This window comes from Hevea brasiliensis, chromosome 5 (genome assembly GCF_030052815.1).
Source record: "Hevea brasiliensis isolate MT/VB/25A 57/8 chromosome 5, ASM3005281v1, whole genome shotgun sequence".
In the NCBI taxonomy this organism is placed as follows: domain Eukaryota; kingdom Viridiplantae; phylum Streptophyta; class Magnoliopsida; order Malpighiales; family Euphorbiaceae; genus Hevea; species Hevea brasiliensis.
In genome coordinates this window covers 109,040,835-109,067,328 of record NC_079497.1, presented here as the reverse complement: position 1 = coordinate 109,067,328, position 26,494 = coordinate 109,040,835, and the positions used below count along the sequence as shown (strand labels likewise).

At 29.8% G+C, this 26,494-nt stretch overlaps 2 protein-coding genes and 1 long non-coding RNA gene across 5 annotated transcripts; 1 reads left to right on the top strand and 2 right to left on the bottom strand.

Moving 5' to 3' along the window:
- Window positions 1-6,743: 6,743 nt before the first annotated feature.
- On the top strand, window positions 6,744-8,228 carry LOC131179965 (uncharacterized). Its single transcript, XR_009148974.1, has 4 exons — window positions 6,744-6,951; window positions 7,039-7,081; window positions 7,432-7,524; window positions 7,943-8,228. It is a non-coding gene; the product is annotated as an uncharacterized LOC131179965 (long non-coding RNA).
- Window positions 8,229-9,290: 1,062 nt separating this feature from the next.
- LOC131180152 (protein CHROMOSOME TRANSMISSION FIDELITY 7-like) lies at window positions 9,291-12,274 on the bottom strand. Its single transcript, XM_058147777.1, has 7 exons — window positions 12,271-12,274; window positions 11,455-11,698; window positions 11,263-11,350; window positions 11,020-11,117; window positions 10,857-10,875; window positions 10,424-10,765; window positions 9,291-9,392 (listed from the first exon to the last, which is right to left on the bottom strand). Exons 1-7 carry the CDS (start codon window positions 12,272-12,274, stop codon window positions 9,291-9,293), a joined length of 897 nt encoding a protein of 298 aa, XP_058003760.1.
- Window positions 12,275-12,404: 130 nt separating this feature from the next.
- LOC131169038 (uncharacterized) lies at window positions 12,405-24,795 on the bottom strand. 3 transcript variants are annotated; one of them, XM_058147380.1, is made up of 19 exons: window positions 24,738-24,795; window positions 24,580-24,652; window positions 21,471-21,593; window positions 20,698-20,867; window positions 19,224-19,367; window positions 18,513-18,656; window positions 18,349-18,406; window positions 17,644-17,930; window positions 17,119-17,250; window positions 15,960-16,070; window positions 15,675-15,761; window positions 15,404-15,526; window positions 15,200-15,317; window positions 14,981-15,106; window positions 14,170-14,304; window positions 13,927-14,078; window positions 13,594-13,734; window positions 12,720-12,986; window positions 12,405-12,629 (listed from the first exon to the last, which is right to left on the bottom strand). In XM_058147380.1, exons 1-19 carry the CDS (start codon window positions 24,792-24,794, stop codon window positions 12,504-12,506), a joined length of 2,574 nt encoding a protein of 857 aa, XP_058003363.1. In that variant the 5' UTR covers window position 24,795; the 3' UTR covers window positions 12,405-12,503. The 3 variants fall into 3 exon arrangements, with proteins under 3 accessions (XP_058003363.1, XP_058003362.1, XP_058003361.1); XM_058147379.1 differs by lacking the exons at window positions 21,471-21,593; window positions 24,580-24,652; window positions 24,738-24,795 and having other exon boundaries at window positions 17,644-17,738; window positions 20,698-20,886; XM_058147378.1 differs by lacking the exons at window positions 14,981-15,106; window positions 21,471-21,593; window positions 24,580-24,652; window positions 24,738-24,795 and having other exon boundaries at window positions 20,698-20,887.
- Between the last annotated feature and the right edge of the window lie 1,699 nt (window positions 24,796-26,494).

Here is a 26,494-nt window from a genome sequence, read left to right as displayed (position 1 = left end):
ATAATTACATAAAATTATTTTAAGAATAAATAATCGAATCAAATCGATTTAATCAAACCGTAATAAAAACCGAGAATCGTATCAAATCAAATCAAACAATAAAGAATCGAATATGAACCGTACAAAAATTTTGAAATTCCGGTTCGATTTCGGTTCCTAAGCAAATCCCAAAATGAATCGAATCAACACTTTATCGCTTAGGAACCAAATCGAACTAATTTTGAAAATTTGGTACAGTTCCGGTTCGGTTCTTCATTGTTTTGATTTCAGTTCGGTACAGTTTTTCGGTTCCGATTCGGTTCGGTACGATTTAAGTTCGATTATCGGTTCTTAAAATAATTTTATATAATTATTTACTTAAAAAGTCATATTTGAATTAGCATTAAAGTTTTGAATTGAGTTATTAATATATAATATATCATATAATATATCTTTTAGCTATACCTAAATTATATAATCTTTAATATAAGGTGCATATATAATTTAAGATTAAATATATAATATAATATAATAGTATAAGTATAACATATAATATACATTTTAACTATTTATTTGTCACAACCCAACCTATGGGCCGGACTGGCACTAGGACCTGGGCCGGCATAAAGCCCCAAGGCCCATAGTAGGCCTTATTATTCTCAACCCATAACCAAGCTCACAGTTTAGGCCCAATATGCATATAAAATAATTTAAATTAAACTGTTATAATTTTATTTCGGGCCAACTTAGTCCAGTAATTATCAGAAACTAAAATTAGGGGAGCCCAGCTCAACCCTGTTACATCATTTACAACTATTTAAAGCTCATAAAAAAATTTTATTTGTTAATACAAAACTTGAACTCATGCAGTCCCTAACAAGATTAATGCTACTACTAGTACATGCAGAGTTCTAAATTATAAATGTATATAATAATAATACAGTTAAGAAATTTTTTTATTTTTTATAACCTGTGAGGGAAGGAACAGGTTATTCCTAGTCTGGAAAAATATGGTGAACAAGAATGAGCGTTCGACTCAGAGAGTAAAATATCAATTTTAACCATAATCTCTATAGCTATCTAAACAATAAAAGAAATCCATCAATAAAAGGCATAAAATTCAGTACATAAAACAGGAATGGTAGAGTGTTGCTAGCAATCACCTTGAAATCGACACCACGCTTTTGCTGCTTTTTTGAGGAAGCCTTAGTTTTTGCCATTTTCACTAAAAAAACAACACAGAAAGAAAAAAAAATAATGATAATACTGAATTTAATTCATAAAATTTATGCAATGCCATTAATTAAAAAGCTCATGCTAGCTTTAGCTAAGCCTTGTCTCCATGCCATAACCAAACAGAAAATCTCGAGAGAGTGAGGGAGATGATATACATTCAACACAAAGAATAAAAGTAGAGAGAAATTAGCCTACCAAATATTTTTTATTAACAAAAATCCGAAGGTTAAATCTTAAATCGATTAGGAAAATACTATTTAACATAGAATAACTTAATTAACTAATTTTAATTTAAATAGGATTATTAGCTTAATAAAAACTCTCATCACTTCAGGACTGCTGAAAGTGTAATTGGAAACGTCTTCACCAGCTGCCACTGGGAAATACAAATATATATATATATATATATATATATATATATATATATATATATATATATATATATATATATATATATATATATATATATATATATTTCTCTTTTAATGGTATTTACTTTAATATTTTATTTAAATTTCTATTAATATTCAATTTTATATTATTTTCTTATTTTTTATAATAAAATTAATGAATGATTAATATCATTATTTTAGTTAATATAAATCATTTCACAATGCTTTTGTTATTACTTACGCATCATTTATATTTTTATTAATATTTAATATTTAATTATTTTTTTGATATTTTTATAATATAATTAATAAACGATTGAAATAAAATTTTATTTTTCACATATTAATTTAATATTATTAATTTTATGCTTTTTTAGTTATTTTTGATATTTTTATTGTAATATATTTATATATATATAATTTATTAATTATTACTTTTTTTAATACTATTATATTACTGTTTTATATTCCGTATGAATTAAAAGAATAAAATAATAAATTATATTTAGTGGTCATTGATTATTGAATAGCCAAACTTTCAATGCAAAAGTTAATGGTATAAAGTTTTCAAATTAAAATTATTTAATGATTGAATTAAATTTATTTTGAATTTTTTTTCATCATTTTTCCTATAAATAGTCAGTATTTTGTGCCATTTGTAAATTACCAAGCCTTTTTCTATCATTTAATGCTTTCAAATTGTTTTTTGATTTGTTATATTTTTTATTATTTTTATTCAAATTTTTTACTCTCATTCTTAAAATTTGTTTATATATACAAAGATGAGTTTCTAATTTTGATGCTTCATATATTTCCTTTTATCTTTATTTTTTTTATTTGTCTTTGTTATTGATCGTTATGATGGCACTTTTATATTTTATTTAACAGTCTTTATTTATTTATTTTTATGAGTGATGACATATTTTAATTATACTAATTTTTTTAAATGTGTATTGTACATTTTCTTCACTCGTTGTATGTATCCGTAATTTAATATTTTTATATATAATTTTTTATTAATTTTTTATAGAATATATTGATTATTATTATAATAATATAATAATTTTTTATTTTCATGACATATGTATTCTACGTGCATTTATAATTTTTAGAATAAATTAATAAAAATAAAAGTATATCAATGAAAATAAAAAATTATAGAAGAGAAATTTATTATAAAAAAATTATAATTTTATAACTGTCAATATTTTATAAATATATAAATTTAACAATTTATTATTTTATTGGTTCATATATTTTCGTATTAAATTTTTTCAATAATTAAATATTGAGTTTGTCAAAATTAATTAACTTTTAGCATTTTATGATTTTTTTTAAATAATTCAATAATTCTATATTAAAAATATGATTCTTAATTTTTTTTATATTGTATTCACAATTTACCAAGTTATAATAAGATTATAGTATTAAAAAATTATTATATTTTTTAATATGTACACACATTAATATTTTTAAATTTTTAATAATATACTATTTTAAAATTAAAAAATTATTATTATAAATTTACTCACCCTATTAATTATATTAATTTTATAATTATACTCAATATTTTAAATAATATCAATATTTTAAATAATATATAGTTATAAATTTAAATTTCTTCTCATATATATAATTTGTTTTATATGCATAATTATATATTATTTAAAAATTTTAGATTCATATGATTTTATTATATATTACATATTATAGTTAAATTTTTTTAAATAAACAAATATTAATTTTTATGCTTTTTTTTTCATTGTTATATATAAACTCAACAATAAATGTATTAACTTACATATTAATCAATAATTAAAAATTTTAGAACTATATTTATAATTAAAAATATAAATTTATTTTATATGTAACATTTTTTAATGAACTCATAATAATTTAAATTAAAAGAAAACTTCAAAAATTAATAAAAGAAATCATATGTTTGGTTGATAAAAATAATTTTTTTTATATAAATTTAAATATTTTTGTATTAAAATATTTTTTCATAAATAATTATAGTTAAGATAGAGATAGTAATCTATTAAGATCAGAGATAGAAATCTATTAAGATTTATTAAAAAAGTTTCACTTATGAACGAAAATCCTGTTGAAACATCAAAAGACTATACTTTTCATGCTTTAAATAAACTAAGAACAGAATCACAGGGCCCTATCACCACCGATAAGGCTGTTGTAATTGAAATGTTGTTTCCTTCTGTTTTCAGAGCTATTGTTTCATTGCATCCAGCTAGTTCCATTGACCCAGATGCTGTAGCTTTCTTTTCAGCAGATGAGGTAATTTTGTTTATAAGTAGGGGCGTTCGGTTCCAGTTTAGTTTGGGATTTGCCTAGTATGACTGTGCACGGTTCTTGAGAGAACCGAACCGAACCGAAAAACCGTATCAAACCGACAAGAACCGTACCGAACCGAATTTATTTTGATGCTTTAGTTCGGTTCTGGTTCTTTACTAATAACCGAATCAAGAACCGAATTTATATAAATGCTTTTCTATGTTTTTTTTTAAATGTATTATATGCTTTCAATATAATTATATATACTTATGTATGTATATATAATTATAAATTAAATATAACTTAATATTACATTTCATTTTTCTATATTTTTTTAATAATTTTAGTTATAAATACATTAAATTACTTTATCATTCTTAATTATAAATATACTATTATCTTATATATATATATATATATATATATATATATATATATATATATATATATATATATATATATATTAATTCTTAATTATATTTGTTTCTTATAGTTAAATATTATATGATTAATAACTTAGCCCAGTAATTATCAGAAACTAAAATTAGAAGAGCCCAGCTCAACCCTGTTACATCATTTACAACTATTTAAAACTCATAAAAATTTTTCATTTATTAATACCAAACTTAAATTTATGCAATCCCTAACAGGATTAATGCTACCACTAGTACATGCAGAGTTCTAAATTACAAATTTAGATAATAATAATACAGTTAAGAAATTTTTTATTTTTATAACCTATGAGGAAAGGAACAGGTTATTCTTAAAAATGTCTTCTCCTCTAGCCTGGAAAAATATGGTGAACAGGAGTGAGCGTTCGACTCAGAGAGTAAAATATCAATTTTAACTATAATCTCTATAGCTATCTAAACAATAAAAGAAATCTATTGATAAAAGGCATAAAATTCAATACATAAAACAGGAATGGTAGAGTGTTGCTAGCAATCACCTTGAAATCGACGCCACGCTTTTGCTGCTTTTTTGATGAAGCCTTAGTTTTTGCCATTTTCACTAAAAAAACAACACAAAGAAAAAAAAAATAATAAAAATATTGAATTTAATTCATAAAATTTATGCAATGCCATTAATTAAAAAGCTCATGCTAGCTTTAGCTAAGCCTTGTCTCCATGCCATAACCAAATAGAAAATCTCGAGAGAGTGAGGGAGATGATATACATTCAACACAAATAATAAAAGTAGAGAGAAATTAGCCTACCAAATATATTTTATTGACAAAAATCCAAAGGTTAAATCTTAAATCGATTAGGAAAATACTATTTAACATAGAATAACTTAATTAACTAATTTTAATTTAAATAGAATTATTAGCTTAATAAAAACTCTCATCACTTTAGGACTGCTGAAAGTGTACTTGGAAACGTCTTCACCAGCTGTCACTGGGCAACACAAATATATATATATATATATATATATATATATATATATATATATATATATATATATATATATATATATATATATATATATATATATATATATTTCTCTTTTAATGGTATTTACTTTAATATTTTATTTAAATTTCTATTAATATTCAATTTTATATTGTTTTCTTATTTTTTATAATAAAATTAATGAATGATTAATATCACTATTTTAGTTAATATAAATCATTTCACAATGCTTTTGTTATTACTTACGCATCATTTATATTTTTATTAATTTTTAAATATTTTTTTGATATTTTTATAATATAATTAATAAACGATTGAAATAAAATTTTATTTTTCACATATGAATTTAATATTATTAATTTTATGCTTTTTTAGTTATTTTTGATATTTTTATTGTAATATATATATAATTTATTACTTATTACTTTTTTTAATACTATTATATTAATGTTTTATGTTCCGTATGAATTAAAAGAATAAAATAATAAATTATATTTAGTGGTCATTGATTATTGAATAGCCAAACTTTCAATGCAAAAGTTAATGGTATAAAGTTTTCAAATTAAAATTATTTAATGATTGAATTAAATTTATTTTGAATTTTTTTTCATCATTTTTCCTATAAATAGTCAGTATTTTGTGCCATTTGTAAATTACCAAGCTTTTTTCTATCATTTAATGCTTTCAAATTATTTTTTGATTTGTTATTTTTTTTATTATTTTTATTCAAATTTTTTACTCTCATTCTTAAAATTTGTTTATATATACAAAGATGAGTTTCTAATTTTGATTCTTCATATATTTCCTTTTATCTTTATTTTTTTTATTTACCTTTGTTATTGATCGTTATGATGGTACTTTTATATTTTATTTAAAAGTCTTTATTTATTTATTTTTATGAGTGATTACATATTTTAATTATACTATTTTTTTTAAATGTGTGTTGTACATTTTCTTCACTCGTTGTATGTATCCGTAATTTAATATTTTTATATATAATTTTTTATTAATTTTTTATAGAATATATTGATTGTTATTATAATAATATAATAATTTTTTATTTTCATGACATATGTATTGTACGTGCATTTATAATTTTTAGAATAAATTAATAAAAATAAAAATATATCAATAAAAATAAAAAATTATAGAAGAGAAATTTATTATAAAAAAATTATAATTTTATAATTGTCAATATTTTATAAATATATAAATTTAATAATTTATTATTTTATTAATTTATATATTTTCATATTAAATTTTTTCAATAATTAAGTATTAAGTTTATCAAAATTAATTATCTTTTAGCATTTTCTAATTTTTTTAAATAATTCAATAATTCTATATTAAAAATGTGATTCTTAATTTTTCGGAATAGCATGAATTAAAAACTAGAGCGCGCGAGAGGATGCATCGCAATGGGGTCGCATGAGCTTCCACGAAATCCTCAATATTATCGCTTCTCAGGTCGAAGTTGCCGTTCAAAACTTGGCAAATTTGCGGGCGTGCCATTGTTCACGTGGAAGAATAAATCCTAGAAGGTTTCTACTTCGTTATCTGTAACAGCCTTATCGATGGAAACGCCTCCTCAAGGGTACAGAAAGATTGTTCGAATTTGTCTCGTCAATGCCTCCAAAAAGGTTAGAACTTTAGCGAAATATTGGTGTTTATACAAAGATAATTGTTATTAGGGTTGTTAATTACACGAATTTTGGCTTGATTTGTAGATCATTGAGGATGAACATACCGGACACATGGCAAAAGCATCAGGTAGATTCATTTATTTTTAGCTTAATTTGAATTGATGAGAAATGCAATGGGGTAATGTTTTGAAGAATTGAATTCGAAACTGTCTGATTAAAGGATTTGCTAGTTAATTTGACAGCATTTTTATGAGTTGTTCATGGCTTTATCAGAGGGTGAGAGGTTTGTGGGTGGGGTTTTATGATTGATGCTTGCTTAATGCAGTAATGCTTAGTGAATTGGTGCTGTTAACATTTTTCACTGACCATTATAATTTTTGAGACTAGATGCCTTACACGAAAGTGTTCTGTTAATGTTAGAATAGAAAAGGTTTTATATTGCATTTGTTTCATGAATCATGAGTTTGTGTTTTACAGGGTGGTGCCGATGAATGGGAGGACCTTAGATTTGCAGCAATGAGAGAACTAAGGAAAGAAACAGGAGTTACTTCAGCTGAGTTTCTTGCAGAGGTAGGGTTGTTTTCGATGAATGTTGATTATCTTACTTGCACGCTTTAGGGGCATTTATGAATTGGAAGACGTGCTCTGCTGCATATATCACTAAACTCATTTACAGGGTGGTTTATTTGTTGCCTGATATGGTGCTTGTCTCCAGTTGTAGCCTGTCTACCTGTTACAAAACTTTGCGTATTATTAAAATTTATGTAATCCCTTTGCGATTTACCCTAAAGATAGTTCAGTAATTTCTCATGTTGAACTAATTGCTGAGGTAGAGCTGTTCTGTCCATACTGCTTCAAATCTGCTAGTTATTTTGTTTTGTTAATGAATCAATATTCAGGAGTTAGGAGGCATTTCTGTAGGCACTTTTCCTCTCATGTTCTGAACATTGCCCATATGCTTCTTCAATCAAAATCTTGTAAAATGTAGGTTCCTGATTAAGTTTACTGGGAAGGAAGGAGGAAGAGATCAACCTATTGGGAGATGGATATTCAAGGATTGGTCATGGATGTTACCAGAACGAGTGGTGGAGCTTGTGAGTAAACCTTACTGCATAAACATTAACTGGAATTCTTTCTTTGAATATTCATACCAAAGAGTTGTTCTGCACAGAAATGAGACTTATAACAAAGTGGATATTGGGTCTTCTTCAGCATGAAGTAGCCTGAAAATGTTAATTAGAAATATCAATGAAGCGTGTTTCTTGGCATTAAAACCGTTACAAGTATTAGAGGCATGTACGGTTTTGGAGTCTCGAATGAAATGAGGATCATATTGAATTGATCAAAATCATATTAAATTGAAATTATTTTATTATTTTTATTTAATTTTGATTATCAGTTAGCAATTATTGTTATGCTCTTAAATAGATAGAAGGAAAAGAGAGTAATAAAATAAATAAGATAGCAAAATCATAATCATTCAATACATTTCTATAGCTTTTTCCACTTCATCTCTGTATATTCATATCACTTCCATCTTTATAATAATTTCCACTCCCTTTCCATGATCTTATATTATGCATACATCCATTGTACACATCTCAAGATGTATCCCATTATCTAATCTTCTTAATTCATGTGCTTAACCTAGTTACATGAATTTAGTTTACTTTGTTTTAATTATTTATTAACTTACAAATGTACTCCTATTTAATATGTATTGAAAAAAGTAAAATTTATTAGTCCTAAGGATAATTTAGTAACATAAATAATTTAATTTTTAATGGACTAATATAAATGAAGGGTATATTAAGAAAAGAGTAAAGAAAATTTATATTCATTAATTATATTCAATAGTTAAATTAAATAAACTCTTGGTGCTAAGAAAAATACTTTTCATCTAAGTCAATTATTTCACACGTGATATTATTTTAAGTAGCACCTATATATATGTATCTGACATTGATGAAAAAGGATTCTAAGAGGGAAGGAGTCCAGAACGTGCAATTGAGCACATGATTCAGATTGTGTAGTCATCATGAGCAGCATTTTCTTTTAATTAATTTTTCATGTCCAACTTTCATCTTTCAACGAGACTCAACACCATCATTACTCATCATTATACAAAAGTTTATGACAACCAATTCTCCATATGCGCATTTTTTTTTATATATAAAAAGCTTCATTTGTGTAAAGGGTTGAGGTGAATCGTTGGCATTTTTATTTTCTACTGCTTGCTTGTGAATCATTTGAAAATCCAACTGCTAGTGATCAAAATTATAATTAAAAACTGCAACACCTAACTACTAGTCACCATAATTGCTGCTTCATGGCATTCAACTGTCCACAGCATTAGGGTTGTACACCATGAATGATGCAGTTCCAGTATAACTGAATGTTAATGCCTTTCCTGCTGACGTTGGTGGGGAGAATGCTATCTGAGATTGTTGCAGAGTAAAACCTATGCAAAAACTTTTCTTGCATTGGTTGCAGAGAAAAATAAGTGAACCAACCACTACTTATGTAAACCAAATTGCAAATCAAAAGCAACTTGAACAGTTTTTCAATCATTGACAAGATAAATGGATATGGGTTCACTCCCTTTACCAGAAATTCAAGACTCTTCTCAAAGATTGACTCATAGTTGCTTTGTTATTTTAGGAAAATTTACAATTTAGTACCTAAGCTTTATCTTATATTACACTTTAATCCCTAAATTTTAGAAAATTAATTATTTAATTCATAAATTTTACACTATATTACACTTTAATCCATAAGATTTTTAAAATTAATTATTCAGTTTTTTGAATTTTACGCTATATCACATTTTAATTCCTGTAATTTTAATATATTTAACAATTTAATTATTCTTTCAATGGATGAAATTGTTATAAACATTAAAATTATAAAGATTAAATTGTTCTATATATTAAAATTAAATGGACTAAATAATTCATCACTCAAAATCTGAAAAATGAAGTTTAATATAATGCAAAATTCAAGAACTAAATAATTAATTTCTCAAAACCTAAGGACTAAAATGTAATATAGGACAACACCCAAGAATCAAATTATAAATTTTCCATTATTTTATGAAACAGGGAAATGCCAACCAATCAAGCTCATATAAACTCTAATTTTCAATTGCTGGATTTAATAAAACTGTAACCACATAGTGCAGCTCAAAAATCAATTTCACAAGTTGACATTTGTTTAGGTTCAAGCTTTTGTGGGCTACCCTCTCAATAACGAGTGAAGAATTCCATCTACCTGATCAATTTTCTTCTTTGCTTATATCAGCGGCAGTAATATATGGAGCAAAAAGAACTACAAATGAATTGCAAGTTTACTAAATAGGCATGTGTGGAGCTTATATGCGGAAGAGTAATCATAAACAGCCAAGTCAGTTAAAGGTACATAAAGAATGAACAGAATCATAATACAAGTTGAAGGCCCGTATTTACCTCACAGCATCCAGTAACTGGGCGGCAATGCGCTTTCTTCTGTTAGAGGGAGTGACCCAGATTGCTCTAATGCCACAAATAGCGGACACAGCTTTCTCTTCACAGACAATAGCTCCATTGCTCTTCCTATCCAACACTTCAAGAGAATTGACAGTGGGGGCTTTTTTTGTGGTTTCCCTCTGCAATTTGATTTCCCCAAATCGAAGAGTGGTTGAATCTGATTTCGAATTCTTTTTAGTAGCATCAGATCTTTTATCCACTGAACAAGGAAGGACTTTGAATGCTTCTTTTATTGGTTCAGCAACTAGACAACCAGCAACTCTCTGAGAAGATATAAATAGATACACCTGCAAAAAAATGGGGGAGAGGTTCCAGAGAAAGGAAATCAAGATTTGTTCTACTTTCAAAACACAGGAAAAAGATGGGGACAAAACTTACCAAAGCCCACATGAGAAAACTAGAAAGAAAATTAATCAAACACAAATAGAGCTAGTATTTGTATTTCAAACAAAAACCACAATAGCAATTGGAATATGTTCTGAACACTAGTTCATATTTAATTGAAAATTTCTAATTCAAAGCATTATAAAAAATTGATTACAATTTGATAATTGTCAAGAAACCTCTTGCCTTACAGAGCTTATGAAAAATCCATCCACCACCAAGTTCAATTTCCATCATCTTTACAACCTCCTGTACCTGCCAAAAAGAATAGAACCCCAGTTAAAAAGTTGACCGTACAGGCTTCTGCACTGAAAACACAAGCATCAGGCACATGAAAACTAAATTTCATTATAGATCCACTGAAAACCCAAATCCAGAATCTGAAAGACCTACTGCAAACCTTATTTCTCTGAGCAGGAGAGTAACTGCCTAACACCAAAACAATGCGCCCCAACTCAGAGCAAGGCATATGAACGACCCTTTCATTCCTGCAACCCTATAAATTCCACAAGATAATAAAAATAATCATTAAAATAGACCAAATAAACTCATTAGCTGTGAAAGTGTCTAGAAATATAACTTGTATTGAAACCCGTGAGTGTAATTCCTGTGAAATGTTTTATGGTTCTTCTCATCCTCTTCTTCCCCAGGAGCATATTTAACCCCACATGCGGAACATGTACGGAAATTGAAATCAGATTGACCCAAGTCCAAATGGAACTGTGCATAGCTTCTCTTCTTGTTGAGAACTTTCCCAGAACTCCTCGATTCTGGTTTCAGACACAGATCCTTTGAAATGGGTGTTGTCAATACATCACTTCCAGGTCCTTCATTGCCTTCAACTCTTTTGTTTAAAATTTAACAAATACGCAGAAAGCCAGTTGGTTTATAACATAACCCATGCTGTGAAAAGCTGTATAATACCATTGCTTATCGATGTTTTGGAAGAAAATATGACATGAATATCAAACTGTTGATTATTGTTTTGTGGAATAATTTTTTTTCCCTATAATTTTTCTCAATGGGGATTATACATCAAACCATAAAGAACAAAACCTTCCCATCAAAATCCATTAAAAAAAGAAAAACAAGAAGAAGAAGAAGAAGAAGAAGAAGAAGAAGAAGAAGAAGAAGAAGAAGAAGATTAACTCAAAGAAAATTCTTAATTTTTTTATTTAAATCCAAAAATTTAGCTTATAATTTTTAATTTTTATTATTTTTTTGGTACATTTTGAAAAATAATTTACTAATCGATAATTATTCACTACTTTTTTATCCATTTGTCGACTTATTTAAATTAAAAATTTTAAACTAATTTAGATAAAAAGTTAAAAATAAGCTAGAAATTAAATTGAATATTTTTTTGGATAAATTTCTATTAACAGCTGATTATTCACTATTTTTTTACCCATCTATCGACTTATTCAAATTTCTTTGAAGATGAACTAAAAAAGATTGGCAAAAAAAGGACATGTTATGTGCTCAAGTTTTGACATGAAATATTATATCCATTATGGTTCCTCTATATGTACAGCAAGAAAATGAATAGAAAACGTTATCCCCTTTTATTCATCTTTTACTATATTCCCAAAATTGTGAACTTCAAAATTTTAGGCCATTGCAAACTTGTAGTGCAATAAACTAGGGTAACATATCCTGCTTTGCTCTTTGCATCTCTTGATCTAATGAGCTTCTAACAGTCTTTAGTTGCTCTAACGCATATTGTATTCTATGCCTTTCCCCAACAGTTAGACTGCTATCCTCCAACTGCAAAAGCAGAAAAACAGATGCACGTTACAACTAAATCACATACACTTTGTAACTGCTAATTTCAAACACATTTGAGCAAAACTATACCTTTAATGAGCGTATGCTATGTGAAACATGATCAAACTCAGCCCTCGATGAAGAAATAATTCGATTCATCTTATCATCCTTAAGCATCAACATTAGGACACTAACAATATCATTTATTCTACTTTCAGTTATCATTGAACCCATCCCATTCAACACGAGATTCAAGAGCTTTCTACTACTTTCAAACATGTAAAAGCAAGGAACAATATAGTCCATCAGCGTTCGAAAATGAGCTTCCTTGGGTTCTGCATCAAACCCTCCCATACACTGCAAAAATGTGAAAACAATTTCAACACAAACCACCTAGAATCAGGACAACAAAAATAATAAACTTATAATGACTTCTTTATATTCCAAAAAAGGACTTGAAAATGGGAAGAAAAGATGACATTTTCCCATTCCAATTACTAATATATATATATATATATATATATATATATATATATATATATATATACAGAATTCAGGTATAACGAAAAAATTCAGTTATATACTGTTGAGTGCCCCCTTTCTTCTTTTTGCTCATGTAGGTAAGGTACACACATTAAGAAAGTATTAACATGTCGAAATCTTTACTGAACTAGAAATACATATAGTTGACAGCTAATAGTAGATGCAAAATGAACGTAACAAATTCAGGTATTGACCATGATAGGCCTGGCTAGGGCTTGGGCTCTCCAAATTCAGGGTTTTCTTCCTCCCCCAACCCCGCCTCCTCCTTTTTTTTTTCTTAAATGAAGAGTAACAAACTAATTCCACAACAACTCTCAAGATGACAAAAGATGTTATGAATATCAAAACAACAAATAAAATGGCAGGTCTTCCAATAAACAATCAATTGAGGGCAGATATTACATGAGAGAGAAATACTCACATGCACAACGTCAATCAAGTAGCTTGGAATGAAATTGCTCAAATTGATAATACTTTCTTCAGAAAGTCTTGTGGGTTTGGAGTCTAGCCTCACAAGTATCCTTAGCATAGCACAGGCATTGTCTAGAGGGGGCTTTAATAACTGAAATATAAACAATAACAAAAATATAAGGCCTCAAGGTTGCAAGGAAATTTTAAATTTTTAAGGACAAATCAAGATTCATTTGCTCATTTAGAAAATTTCCTCTAAAAAATTTTCAGTATTATAAATCCTTACAATATAGTGTAAAGAAAGAATGAAATAAACAAAATGAGACCGAAGCAATTAACTTACAATCTGCTTTAGGATTTCTCTCTCCAATAGAAATAAAACTAGGGAAGCATCACCCATCTGTTCCAGGCATGAGAAAACAACACCAATCAATTCCTTGAAAGTTCCACGATTTGAGAACTTTGTACCTTCCTCAATTGCAGAGCGAATATTTTCTGCAGACATCAATAATTTCAGATAGAAACTAGCTAAAATCATTCATCAAATTTGCTTGCCAGTTGTAATGCTGAATTTACTTCTACATACCTGGAAAAACATTGAAACGGGTGACTAGCGTGACAAAGAAGCTAAGGTGGTCCTGTATCTCAATTTTGCCGCGTCTAAATATTGAATGCAAATGTTCTATGATCAGAAACAAGACATCTTCATCCAAGTCAGGACCTGACATGCAAAGGAAAAGAAGATAGGAAATTAATAAATTCCATGACATTCAATAAACATGGATAGTTTTTTCCTTTATTAGTATCATGTGCATACCCTTCTTTAATGCCCATAACACACTGTCAAGAAAATTTACTGAACGCCTCAATGCGATAGGATATAAGATCATATAGCTCAGACATTCCTAAACATATAATTGACTACCTTGTGGTGGGAAAAAAATTGTTAGCTTCAACTTCAAGGAAAACCTTATCCTCCAGGAACAATAATGTATTTCAACAATATCATGATCCTAACCTTCAGAACTCAGGAAGTAACTTCTTTTCCGATATTTATGTAAAATCAGAATTAGGCATTTTTTCGGCTTGATGCCATTATCATTATACAATCCACACAATGAAAACTTTTGCACCTTAATGAGACAATTTATGCTACATAAGTGAGCAAATGTGCATGTATACATAGATATGGGTTTTCTTGCAATGCCTGCTATAAAGTTTTCAATGACTAAATCAGGAGGAGGACCATCAAATATGAAATTAAATAATATAACAGCCTGATACTTCATAAATATAGGTAATTCAGCTATTTTATACTAGATCCTCAAAGCATCAACAGCAGGGGTAACTAAATCAAACTAGCCAACACTGTAAATTAATGGACAGGTAATACTCACGGAGGCAACATAAAGTTACTGACGTCAGCAAAGGTGAATCTAGGTGAGAAAAGTAAGCAAGACTATAGATGGAGAGTTTTTGACACTCCAATGGAAGCCTTGTGAAAGGACCATAACATTTATCCCCTGTTAAATAGATACAAGCATGACAAAGAAACAATTAATTACGCTCAGATAGGCATGTAACTAGCATGAAATTGTCAATCAATCAGTAGTAACCTTCTTGATACGTGCAGTAAAATTCTTGTAGCGACTTTTGCACCTCGTCGTATTCCTTTGCAAGGAAAGTACCCGGTGAAGCAAATCGACCCAGGTCAAGCAGAAGATGCAACACAGCCTACAAGGATGAGTGCATAAAAAGGGTATCAAACTGTCGCTGAGTAATGTTGCAAATGATAATTATTCTTTAGCTTGTCCAGATACCTCAGAAGAGGATGGATGCCTATCACCGAGCAGGATTAACAACACAGGTAGCTCTCTTATCCAAGTAATAAGAGGGCCCACTACTTCTGGATCATATCCATCTGGTTGCCACATTCCTTTTCTCTAAGAATTTTACAAAATACATAAGAGAGAGAAACAAGACACAGATTCAGTGGTTTGCAGTGGAAATTGCCAAGCACAAATGCTCACAATAGGAATAACATTTTAGGGAAAGGAACAGGCCTTTCTAGGGGTCAGGAGTTGAGCTTACAGAAAAAAGCATTTCTTCAATTGCGGCAAGGCAAGCCAATTTTACTGAAGACTCTGGTTTGCAATCAAGGAATGTCTTTGTAAATGCCTGCAATTAAGATTTGATTATTTAAAATCCTCACTATCAGTCTTAATGATTCTTGAGGGAACCTCCAGATATTTGAGAACAAAAACCTCGAAAAAGGAACCATCAAAGCAAGAATAGATCTCATAACCAAGAGAGATCCAATTGACATAATTTGCTGAAAATAAGAAATTGTCCAATTCTTGAAAGTACAAGTCTAACCTGTAGAAGGCGAGACTTCCAGTCGCCTATCACTTGTGCTACAAGTTTTGGCATAAAATGAACCAGTGTAAGCATCTGCTTTTCTCTGCCAGACCTTGTTTCACCATGGATCTGTAGAAAATATTAATAAAGAAATAAATGCAGACACATACAAGATCTGTAAGGTACTAACAGATATAATGTCCCCTTGGTCATAAAAGAAAAAAATGGGGGGTGGGGGGAGGATTTCAATTGAGAATGCCAGAACATCTCAATAACTAATTCAGAACAGTGTTTTTCTTTTTAAAGGACAAAAAGTATAACCGAAAGTACTTAAATTAAAAGCATAAAACCATTTCTTAACGGAAAATATGTGAAGTTATTTGGTTTTCAGCTTTCCATATAGTTAACTAAGAAGGGTGCTTTTAACATTGAACTACAATAGAAGCTACTTTAGAAGTATTCAGCAAACATTAGTTTCTTAAATTCTAAATGGAGGTTACTTCAATTCATAACACAGTAATAGGCATGCACACCTCCAGAAGAACCTAATAATAATAATAATAATAATAATCTCTCCAGGATGGCGTGATTTTAATTGTGATTGGCAGATTTATTGTTTATATTTCATCATGAATTCCTTCATTTCTAAGTAATCTTCCTCATCATATTCAGTCAACCATAAGCCTGCCCCAAAGCCTTATACGACTTTCTACTAAGTCCTATCAATTATAAATTATAAAGCACTCCAAATTTCAAAGGAGGGTACTCTAATAGATTCATCTGCAAGAAGTTTGGAGCCATAGTTATGAATGAAATTATCAGAAAATCAAGTGTTTCATCTTATATTCTTATATTTCAATTTTCAAGTGACTTCTATCCTCTGGCTGCCGCTGAAGGTAGCTCTTGACAATTATCTGCTTCCCTTATGATGTATTAATCAAAATGATTGTGTGACTTGAAGCAGTCCTAGCAAAATATATCTGACTACTCTATTTCCAAGAGAATTATAAGTTCCTATAAAAATGTACTACCATGAAATAATTCTAAATCCATTTAAGAAGGAATAAAGCATCATATTGATTACTAATTAATAGGCCCAAGATGCAAAGTTCTCTGGATTGAGCTCTTCATTGACATTTCTAGGATAGCAATGGCGTGCAAGTCAAGAGTGTCAGACCTTGTCAAGCAGTGCATGCTCCATGAATGCAAGAAATTTCTCTAGTAACTCAGCAGGAGGGCGGATCCATTCATCTAAGTGCAAAAATATTTCAGCAATCACAACATTCAGGGAAAAATATCGGTCATCATCCTGCCATTGAAAACAAACGATAAGTTACTATGACAGTGAGAAGAGTTAACAGAAATTGATACGTGTAGAGAGTCTAAGATAGAATAGAAACTATAAAGATATGGGAGAAACACATGCAGTAGGGGGAAAAAAGAGCTATATTTCCATTTGTTCAGTGGAAGAGAAACAAAGGAGAAAAGAAAAATGGAGAAAGCACTTTCCTCCCAAAAAGCTCACATTTCTAATCCCTCCACAAATGTTAAAGAAATTATCCTTATACATTTCAACCTCCTGAGTCTCCCTTTCTCTTTCTCTCTCTCTCTCTCTTCTTATTCAATCTTTTTGTCTATTTCCATTCTTCTAAGCCAAACAAAATGATGGAGAAACACATTGCAAGTAAATCTAAGGTCCTACCTTTTCTGAATGCACTGCGTTGAACGGAAATACACCTAGAAACTTCTTCAGTAGCACCAATGAGATGCCTTGATCCGACATAGATGCATATGATTCTGAATAACCCTTGTCAGTCGCATAAACGAAAAATCTGACTATAAGGTTGATGCTCTGAAGTATGTTATGTAAGAAATCAAATGTTTGTGCATCCAATTGTGGCGTATTATGAATTAATGGAATGAGGTCTTGGAAGCAATTGACTAAAACTGGAAATAAATCCTTTAGTTTACTGATGATGACAGATATATCTACACAAACAAAAAGAAAGATGTAAGGTTTGGTACAATACCATCTAATATTGGGAGTACGACAAACAAAAGTAAATAAATATGGTAACACTTATTACCACGAATGCAAAGAATGTGCTATCAGTTATAATTATTAGATGTGAATTGATTTCTCCACAAGAATAGGAAGCCATGCAAACAATGAGCTAAATAACAAAATAAACAAAAAGTAGCTAACAACTCTCAAAATCATGTTAAATTGAATATATATAAATCAGAAATGATAAGGTTGCTGGTATTATTGCCTGCGCAAAACCACATGTATTTATATATTTGGAAACACATACATGGCCATAAATGCAGAAACTGAATGATGGCATTGCGAAATGTAATTCTACAAAAACCCATAGAAAAATAAGAACATGGTGCTGAGCAATACCAGCAAAATCTGTAGGCCTCGTAGGCTCATAAGCATGCAACACGCGCCTATGGACTTCCTATCAAATTGAAGAAAAGATTATTAGAAAATAATAGGCAATAAGAAAGGAAGAAAAAAAAAAGACTGAAAAAACTTCTACTTTGCAATTAATTTTTGGAGAGAACCTTCTTGAATGTGTCAACTTCTACTTTTTTAGATGGCAACAGTGACAAGCAGCGCAACAAACCAACAAGCACATTCTTGAGCCTGCCCTTGTCTTCTAAACAGAACTGGTTCTTCTGCAGAATATCCGCATAATTTTGAAGAACCTGTTAATGAACAACAAATGAAACAACATCATTTGCAAACATCTTATCAACTAAAGTTAATATTGACAATATCTCCTACTTTTTCTAAGATTCGATTATATATGAGGTTGATTGACAACTGAATGTGTACTTGCTTTGCCACTAAAAGAAGTCCTATAACTTAATGCACCAACAAATTGATTCACCTATAACCTAAACATGCAGGTAGAAAACTAGAAACACAAAGTAATCTTGAGGATTTAAAGTAAAAGAAAGATTTCCCTCAAGCAACCATAAGGTGAGAAACTACAATAATGTATATGTGGTCATTATGCACTCTTATAGTTATACCATGTATAAATTGTTCATTTTCCTTTCTATTTCAACATTGTTATGACCCATTGTCTTGTAATTTTATGAGAAATGAATACTTCCAACAAAATTTTGACATTTGGAGTCAAAACATTATGCAGCTTTGACCACCAGCTATGGACATCAATAGCGTGTGTGTGTGTGTGTGTGTGTTAAGAAATGAAGCATGAATGATGCACCCCAAATGTCTGAATAGCATGATCCAAATTAAGATACCTTTTCACCATGTAATGAAAATGCAGCTGGATAATACTGTACAATGAGATCAAAAAACTTGAAAGCCATAAGCCGAACTTCAATTGCTAAATTTGCCATTGCGACAAAAATGTATCCCATCATTAAATGAATGAAAGGCATATCCTGGACAAGTAGAGCGGAGAAACAACTGTTAAAGCAAAGGATGGAGTAATGATGATAAAGAATAATATAACAACAATCAATGACAGGATGCCTCATTGGAAAGGCAAAAGGACCATACCCAAAGAAAAAAAAAGAGAGAGAGAGAGAGAAAGAGCAGCTGAAGTTAAGCACCCAAAAACATGAACTTGTGACCACAAGAGAGAGAGAGAGAGAGAGAGAGAGAGCAAATGGTTATCCCTAATTTTATCCATTATCGTGTTACCAGACATCCATCTGCACATTTGCATTTCCACCACACTCATTTTGTGGGTGTGTTGTACGTTAGGTGCACAACATTCACTCTCATGCAATATAGCAGGCCTAACCACAATTCTAAAAAACTTGCTTTCACTTTGTCAAGTATCCTATGGTCGCATAGAACACTCGTCACACTCCTCCATTTCATCCATCTTGGTTTGATCCTACAAATTACATCCTCATCCTCATCTATGAATTATTCCTCAATGTGAAATGAAAAGAAACTGTAAATATTTATTCTCGTTTGAGGTTGTATTCACATACCAACAAACAGTTTTCTGACCTGGATATTGACTCTGCAAACAACTAGACAACAGAAAATTCTACCAATGCATTGGAAAATCCGTATTAGAGGAAAGAAACAGGGCACCCATATTTCTTGACTTTTCTAAAATATGTTAAGATGCAAATCTTTGTCGTTTTGAAATTATTACTCCATTCAAATCCAAGAATCATTAGGCATCTTCAAGATGTAAACTATTAGAGGAAATTTCCAGTTCATATCAACTATAAGTCTTCAAAATGAAAGAAAAAAACACTATAAATAAAAGTGATAAGCACTAATTTATGGTCCTAGGGTAGGAAGTATAGTATGAATATGTATCTAGTCACTAATTTTATACAAATTGGACATGGTCAAGATTCATACATGACAATTTGTGCATAGAGTGTGCACAACTTTAAACATTTTGCCTAACGTCAAGCATAGAAAAACCCACACAAAAACTAAGCAATAGAATCTTCCAAGAACTGTTTTTCTAGCAATATCAATATGCTCCAAACAAGCATTAACAAAATGATCAAATACAGTTGTCTCATGCTATGGGTCATAAACAGATAGATGGGAAACTTGCTATCCCAAACAATAAAAGAAGTTACAATAAAGAAGTTAGACTGCAAAATGAAATAAAATAAAAAAGTGTTTACCACACATAACTTATGGAGCCAAATTTAAAGACTTCCCTTTTAAGGTGTCCAATTCACAACCACTACAAGTATGAGCTTTCAAGCAGTAGCAAAAATGGAGAATTACCTCGTTGCAGGTAGGAAAAATTACTGATTTGAGAAGTTGATAAAGGGTTTCTCGAACCATTTTATCCTCATCTCCAAAACGTCCACATAGTTTTTGTATAACTTCATGCATGTTCAATTTGAGCTCTTCCGGATACATAAGGAATAAATCCTTCATACCCATCAATGCATCTGCAAAAGGAATGGGATATAATAAACAACAAAACTCTTGTCAGCATCAAAGACTCATGAATCCTTCAAGTAATTTAATTGGTAAATTCAATCAAAGATTCAAGAACCAATAGTGGAAGCACTAAAGCCTCTACATTTTATGATTCACATGACCAACTTACACATATGATTTGACTTTAAAAATTAAACAAAAAAATTCCCCATAAACATAAAAGAATAATTCAGTAGTCAAGTAGATAACAAAGACAAAAAGGCAGACAAATTTTCAGCCGTAAGAGAAACCAGTATTCAGTTGAACCATTGGAAACATTGATTTCCTAGCAGATATGCATGCAATGATATCATCATCCTTTTACTGTTTTCTAAGAACCAATGTTTTCCCAAGGGATAGGAATAAAATTACTCTAAGTTCCATAACATATAGTATGTCATTTACTTGTTTTGTTTCCCACCTGATACCCAAATGAGGATATTCTACTAACTTCTTTTCTCCTACATTTCCTGATAACCAGAGTTTTATATTTTCAGATCTCATTCACTACCTTGAACTTTTAAAAGGAGGCCGTTTACAATAATGCAAAAGTGCAGTAGTAATGGGGCTACCTTTATGAACTTTTGCATTGCGATGGGAAGTTCGTTGAAGAAGCTCTTTCAAAGTCAAGCCTTTCTTGCTCACAGCTAAACTCATTTTGTCTGATGCCACACTTTGCTCAGGAATAATAATTGCTGCCCATAATACATTCAAGTAAATTTTCGACAATCGTATTACTCACAGAAAGCCACTTATAACTGAACATAATAGCATATAAAGGGTCCATTCATCTTAGAAGATATTGGTTGTAAAGGCATGAAAAACCATTGGGATTTCATTCTTCTTGGACATACTATACTAATAAAGTTACAATTTTACGTAATTACATTTTAACTGTAGTTCTGTGGAAGGATTTATTGGATTAACACATAGAAATAACTTTCTTTAAAGATAAATGCTATCAAACGATACATCTATCATTTGCTTTAGCATAGGAAAAAAAAAAAGAATCTAACCATTTTTTTTTTCTTCAAAAAGAATATCTACGAGTGAAACAAACAATTTCAGAACTTCCACTGCATAAAGACACGTGAACACCTGTTATGGATTTTTACAGAAACAGAACACAGAGAGAAAATAGAGAGAATTCATGAGGGAGAAGAACACATTTCACAATATCATTCAAGATGAAAATCTGGATTACAACCATAGCTCATATAGCCAGCTCAAAATAAAAGACTCGTAACCATCTTTCCTAAACCCAAGTAAAGCATGGCACGTGTCCTGACTACTTCAACAATTTCAGCTGGCATATTCTCGTATCAATACTTCCCCCTTCAGATTCCTTGTCCTCAAGGAATGCAGGAAACTGATATATCAACTCATCTGCACATTTCTAGGAAGCATCAACTGGGGAAAAAAAAAATATTCAATGAATGAGGAGCAGATTTGCAGCATTATTAATGCTTGAGAACAGGCATCTTGAGATTCTTGAATAAACCAATATGATCCAGAATTGAAATGTTTCTATAGCTTTTATATATTTTTTTATACAGCAAATTCACACGCCCATAAAATTTCTTCCTCTGCCTTTTCCATCTCTCAAACTCATCTTCTTTAAGGGTGATGTAATCATGGTCACTCAAATCAAAGTCAACACAGTTCTCATAATTCCTGTATTTTTCATGAGCACCCAAATCAAACTCACCATAATTCCCATAGTTCATGTACTGTTTTTTCCCACCAACTCTCTTTTTGTGCTGGTCAGTTTTTTTAGTAACAAGAACATATGCTTTACCTTCATAAACCTTAACAGATTTAGGAAGAGAACTTCCATTGATACTCCAATTTTGGATTTCTTGGAGGTACACCGGGTAGTTTTGGTAACTGAATGATGGGTATTGGCAAAAGATCAAATTTGTCTCCAGAACCCGAGAGCTTAGGAAAATTAGATTGGAGATTGGATGGAGTGGAAGGAGGGAATGAAGCAGTAACAAAGATTGTGGGTTTAGTATCTGGATTGACATTATTCTTGATTGTTGCCACAGTTACCTCTTGCAACCTAGCCAGTGAATAAGCCTCTGAAAGTGTCCTTGGCTTAAACATCTTCACTGCCAATTGCAACTCATCAACCAGTCCAGAGAGGAAAAAATTCAATGCTTTCTCTTTCTTGAATTCTAGCTTTTGAATACAACTGGTTAAAGGAATTCCAATAATCTTACAAGGTAAATTCTTGTTTCAAATTCTTTAAATCCTCTAATGGATCTTCCCTTGCTTTTGTGGATTCACCTTGAGTTATATTATTGACGATATTCATATTGCGAAAACTTATACCAGTAAGCAACGCTTTAATTTCTTCCAAAGCTTCTTGATGTCGTTGCTCTGCTTCCTTTTGCAAAACCTCCTGTCGTTGTTCTAATTCTTGCATCATGACAGTGAATTTTTGTACAAAATCTTGTGATTTCATATCTTCCATCCTGGCTAAGGATCTAGCAGCTCTGTTTGTAACCAAGAAAAGACGGAAAGAAAAACAGATTGAGAGAGGAGAATGAGAATGACCAAGAAAGAAGAATAGGCAAGAAGATAAAGGAATGAAAAGATCAGAAAGAATAGAGGAGAATTTAGAAGAACCCTAGGTTCGAGAAAAGAGGAAACGGAAAGGAAGAATAGCAGCAGCAAAATCCATGGCCGAGGGTCATTTGCTCTGATACCATTGTTATGGATTTTTACAGAAACAGAAGACAGAGAGAAAATTGAGAGAATTCATGAGGGAGAAGAACACATTTCACAACATCATTCAAGATGAAAATCTGGATTACAACAATAGCTCATATAGCCAGCTCAAAATAAAAGACTAGTAACCATCTTTCCTAAACCCAAGTAAAGCATGGCACGTGTCCTGACTACTTCAACAATTTCAGCTGGCATATTCTCGTATCAATACCTTTAAAAGATGCACAGTTAATTGACAATGATTTAACTTTCTCTGTTTCTTCTCCAAATTTCCCATTCTTGTTCCTTCAAGATCATAAAAACATTAGATTTCCAGCCACAAATCCCCACATTTATTCACAGTTTTGCGGCTAGAAAAGATGCCCATCTTAGGATTCTTTCTTATCAAGAAACACGAATACCCATCTTAGAATTCTTCGAGATTAGGTTAGGTGCGTTACCCTCTTGAATCGGCAATCAACTGTCCACAGAATCGTTGAGACTCAGGATCTTGCAGCTCCAATACCAAATGTTGGGGCAGAGCCACAACCCAAAGGAAACGATAGAAAATAGAAAAAATGGGAGAAGAAAGGAAAAAGAATAGAAGAAAGATTGAAGAAAGACGAGGAAGAGGGAGAGGGATAAAGGATTTCTGAATTATTTTCAACACAACTTTATACATTATTTATATATTTAGAAGCTACCGTTACTCGGGATTCAGTTACAAACAACACAGTTATACCCAATCAAACTAAGCTCATCTGCTTCCATCAACTAGCGATGGAGAAGTTGAAAAAGTGTATTTAAATCCGAAGTCTGTTAACAACTGGGCACCTAAACGACGCGTCGTTTTGAAAATCTAACAATTTTTTCTTCAAAAGGAATATCTTCCAGCGAAACAAACAATTTTGCGACTAATTAAAAACAAAAAAAAAAAGAAAATGCAAAGCCTTATATATTTTATTTTACCTTTGGATTTAATTTCAGTGTTTGTAGCATTCTTAGGCGGTAGCAATTTCCTGCCAAGCTTCCGCTTAATTTTCTATAAACAATAAAAGAAATCCATCAATAAAAGGCATAAAATTCAGTACATAAAGCAGGAATGGTAGAGTGTTGCTAGCAATCACCTTGAAATCGATACCACGCTTTTGCTGCTTTTTTGAGGAAGCCTTAGTTTTTGCCATTTTCACTAAAAAAACAACACAGAAAGAAAAAAAAAAAAAGATAATACTGAATTTAATTCATAAAATTTATGCAATACTATTAATTAAAAAGCTCACGCTAGCTTTAGCTAAGCCTTATCTCCATGCTATAACCAAACAGAAAATCTCGAGAGAATGAGGGAGATGATATACATTCAACACAAAGAATAAAAGTAAAGAGAAATTAGCCTACCAAATATTTTTTATTAACAAAAATCCGAAAGTTAAATCTTAAATCGATTAGGAAAATACTATTTAACATAGAATAACTTAATTAATTAATTTTAATTTAAATAGGATTATTAGCTTAATAAAAACTCTCATCACTTCAGGACGGCTGAAAGTGTAATTGAAAACGTCTTCACCAGCTGCCACTGGGAAACACAAATATATATATATATATATATATATTTCTCTTTTAATGGTATTTACTTTAATGTTTTATTTAAATTTCTATTACTATTCAATTTTATATTATTTTCTTATTTTTTATAATAAAATTAATGAATGATTAATATCATTATTTTAGTTAATATAAATCATTTCACAATGCTTTTGTTATTACTTACGCATCATTTATATTTTTATTAATTTTTAATTTTTAATTATTTTTTTGATATTTTTATAATATAATTAATAAACGATTGAAATAAAATTTTATTTTTCACATATTAATTTAATATTATTAATTTTATGCTTTTTTAGTTATTTTTGATATTTTTATTGTAATATATATATATATATATATAATTTATTAATTATTACTTTTTTTAATACTATTATATTAATGTTTTATGTTTCGTATGAATTAAAAGAATAAAATAATAAATTATATTTAGTGGTCATTGATTGTTGAATAGCCAAACTTTCAATGCAAAAGTTAATGGTATAAAGTTTTCAAATTAAAATTATTTAATGATTGAATTAAATTTTTTTTCATCATTTTTCCTATAAATAGTCAGGATTTTGTGCCATTTGTAAATTACCAAGCTTTTTTCTATCATTTAATGCTTTCAAATTGTTTTTTGATTTGTTATATTTTTTATTATTTTTATTCAAATTTTTTACTCTCATTCTTAAAATTTGTTTATATATACAAAGATGAGTTTCCAATTTTGATTCTTCATATATTTCCTTTTATCTTTATTTTTTTTATTTGCCTTTGTTATTGATCGATATGATGGCACTTTTATATTTTATTTAATAGTCTTTATTTATTTATTTTTATGAGTGATGACATATTTTAATTATACTATTTTTTTTAATAACAATTTACATTGGATTCTAACTCTAGCCTCCTAAAGGGTTAAGATTTCTAATTAGTTACAACCATCTAATGGTCTAAGTATTCTAACATGATCCAAACACTTCATAACACTTCTTGAATTAAAAGAACACAGAAAAATAGATCAAATATCAATTAAAACCCAAGAAAATACAAGAACATGCATAAATATACAATTTCCAAATTCTGGCAGATTAATGGTAGCAAGAAATCCGATTTTTTAAAAATAGTTATACATGTCTAAAAATCATAAAAAAATTACAGAAGACAGCCTACATATCATACAAGATCATAAAATTTATAAATCAAACAAAACCCTAGCCGAATGGTCTACATAAATCGTAACTTTTCTAAGTAACAGAATCGTACTACTTTTTTGTAAAATTCATAACTCATT

Bases quoted from the DNA above. Each gene is read 5' to 3' on its own strand.
- LOC131169038 (XM_058147380.1), bottom strand. From the start codon at position 24,794: ATGGCAAAAACTAAGGCTTCCTCAAAAAAGCAGCAAAAGCGTGGTATC. The intron at 17,251-17,643 runs GTAGGACCTTAG...TTTCAATGGCAG, and splicing joins ACGCAGTGCATTCAGAAAAG to GATGATGACCGATATTTTTC. The intron at 15,527-15,674 runs GTAAGCTCAACT...TAAAATTCTTAG, and splicing joins TTGAAGAAATGCTTTTTTCT to AGAAAAGGAATGTGGCAACC.
- LOC131180152 (XM_058147777.1), bottom strand. The intron at 11,351-11,454 runs GTTTCAATACAA...ATAGGGTTGCAG, and splicing joins CACAGGAATTACACTCACGG to GAATGAAAGGGTCGTTCATA. The intron at 11,118-11,262 runs GTTTGCAGTAGG...TCTTTTTGGCAG, and splicing joins CTCCTGCTCAGAGAAATAAG to GTACAGGAGGTTGTAAAGAT.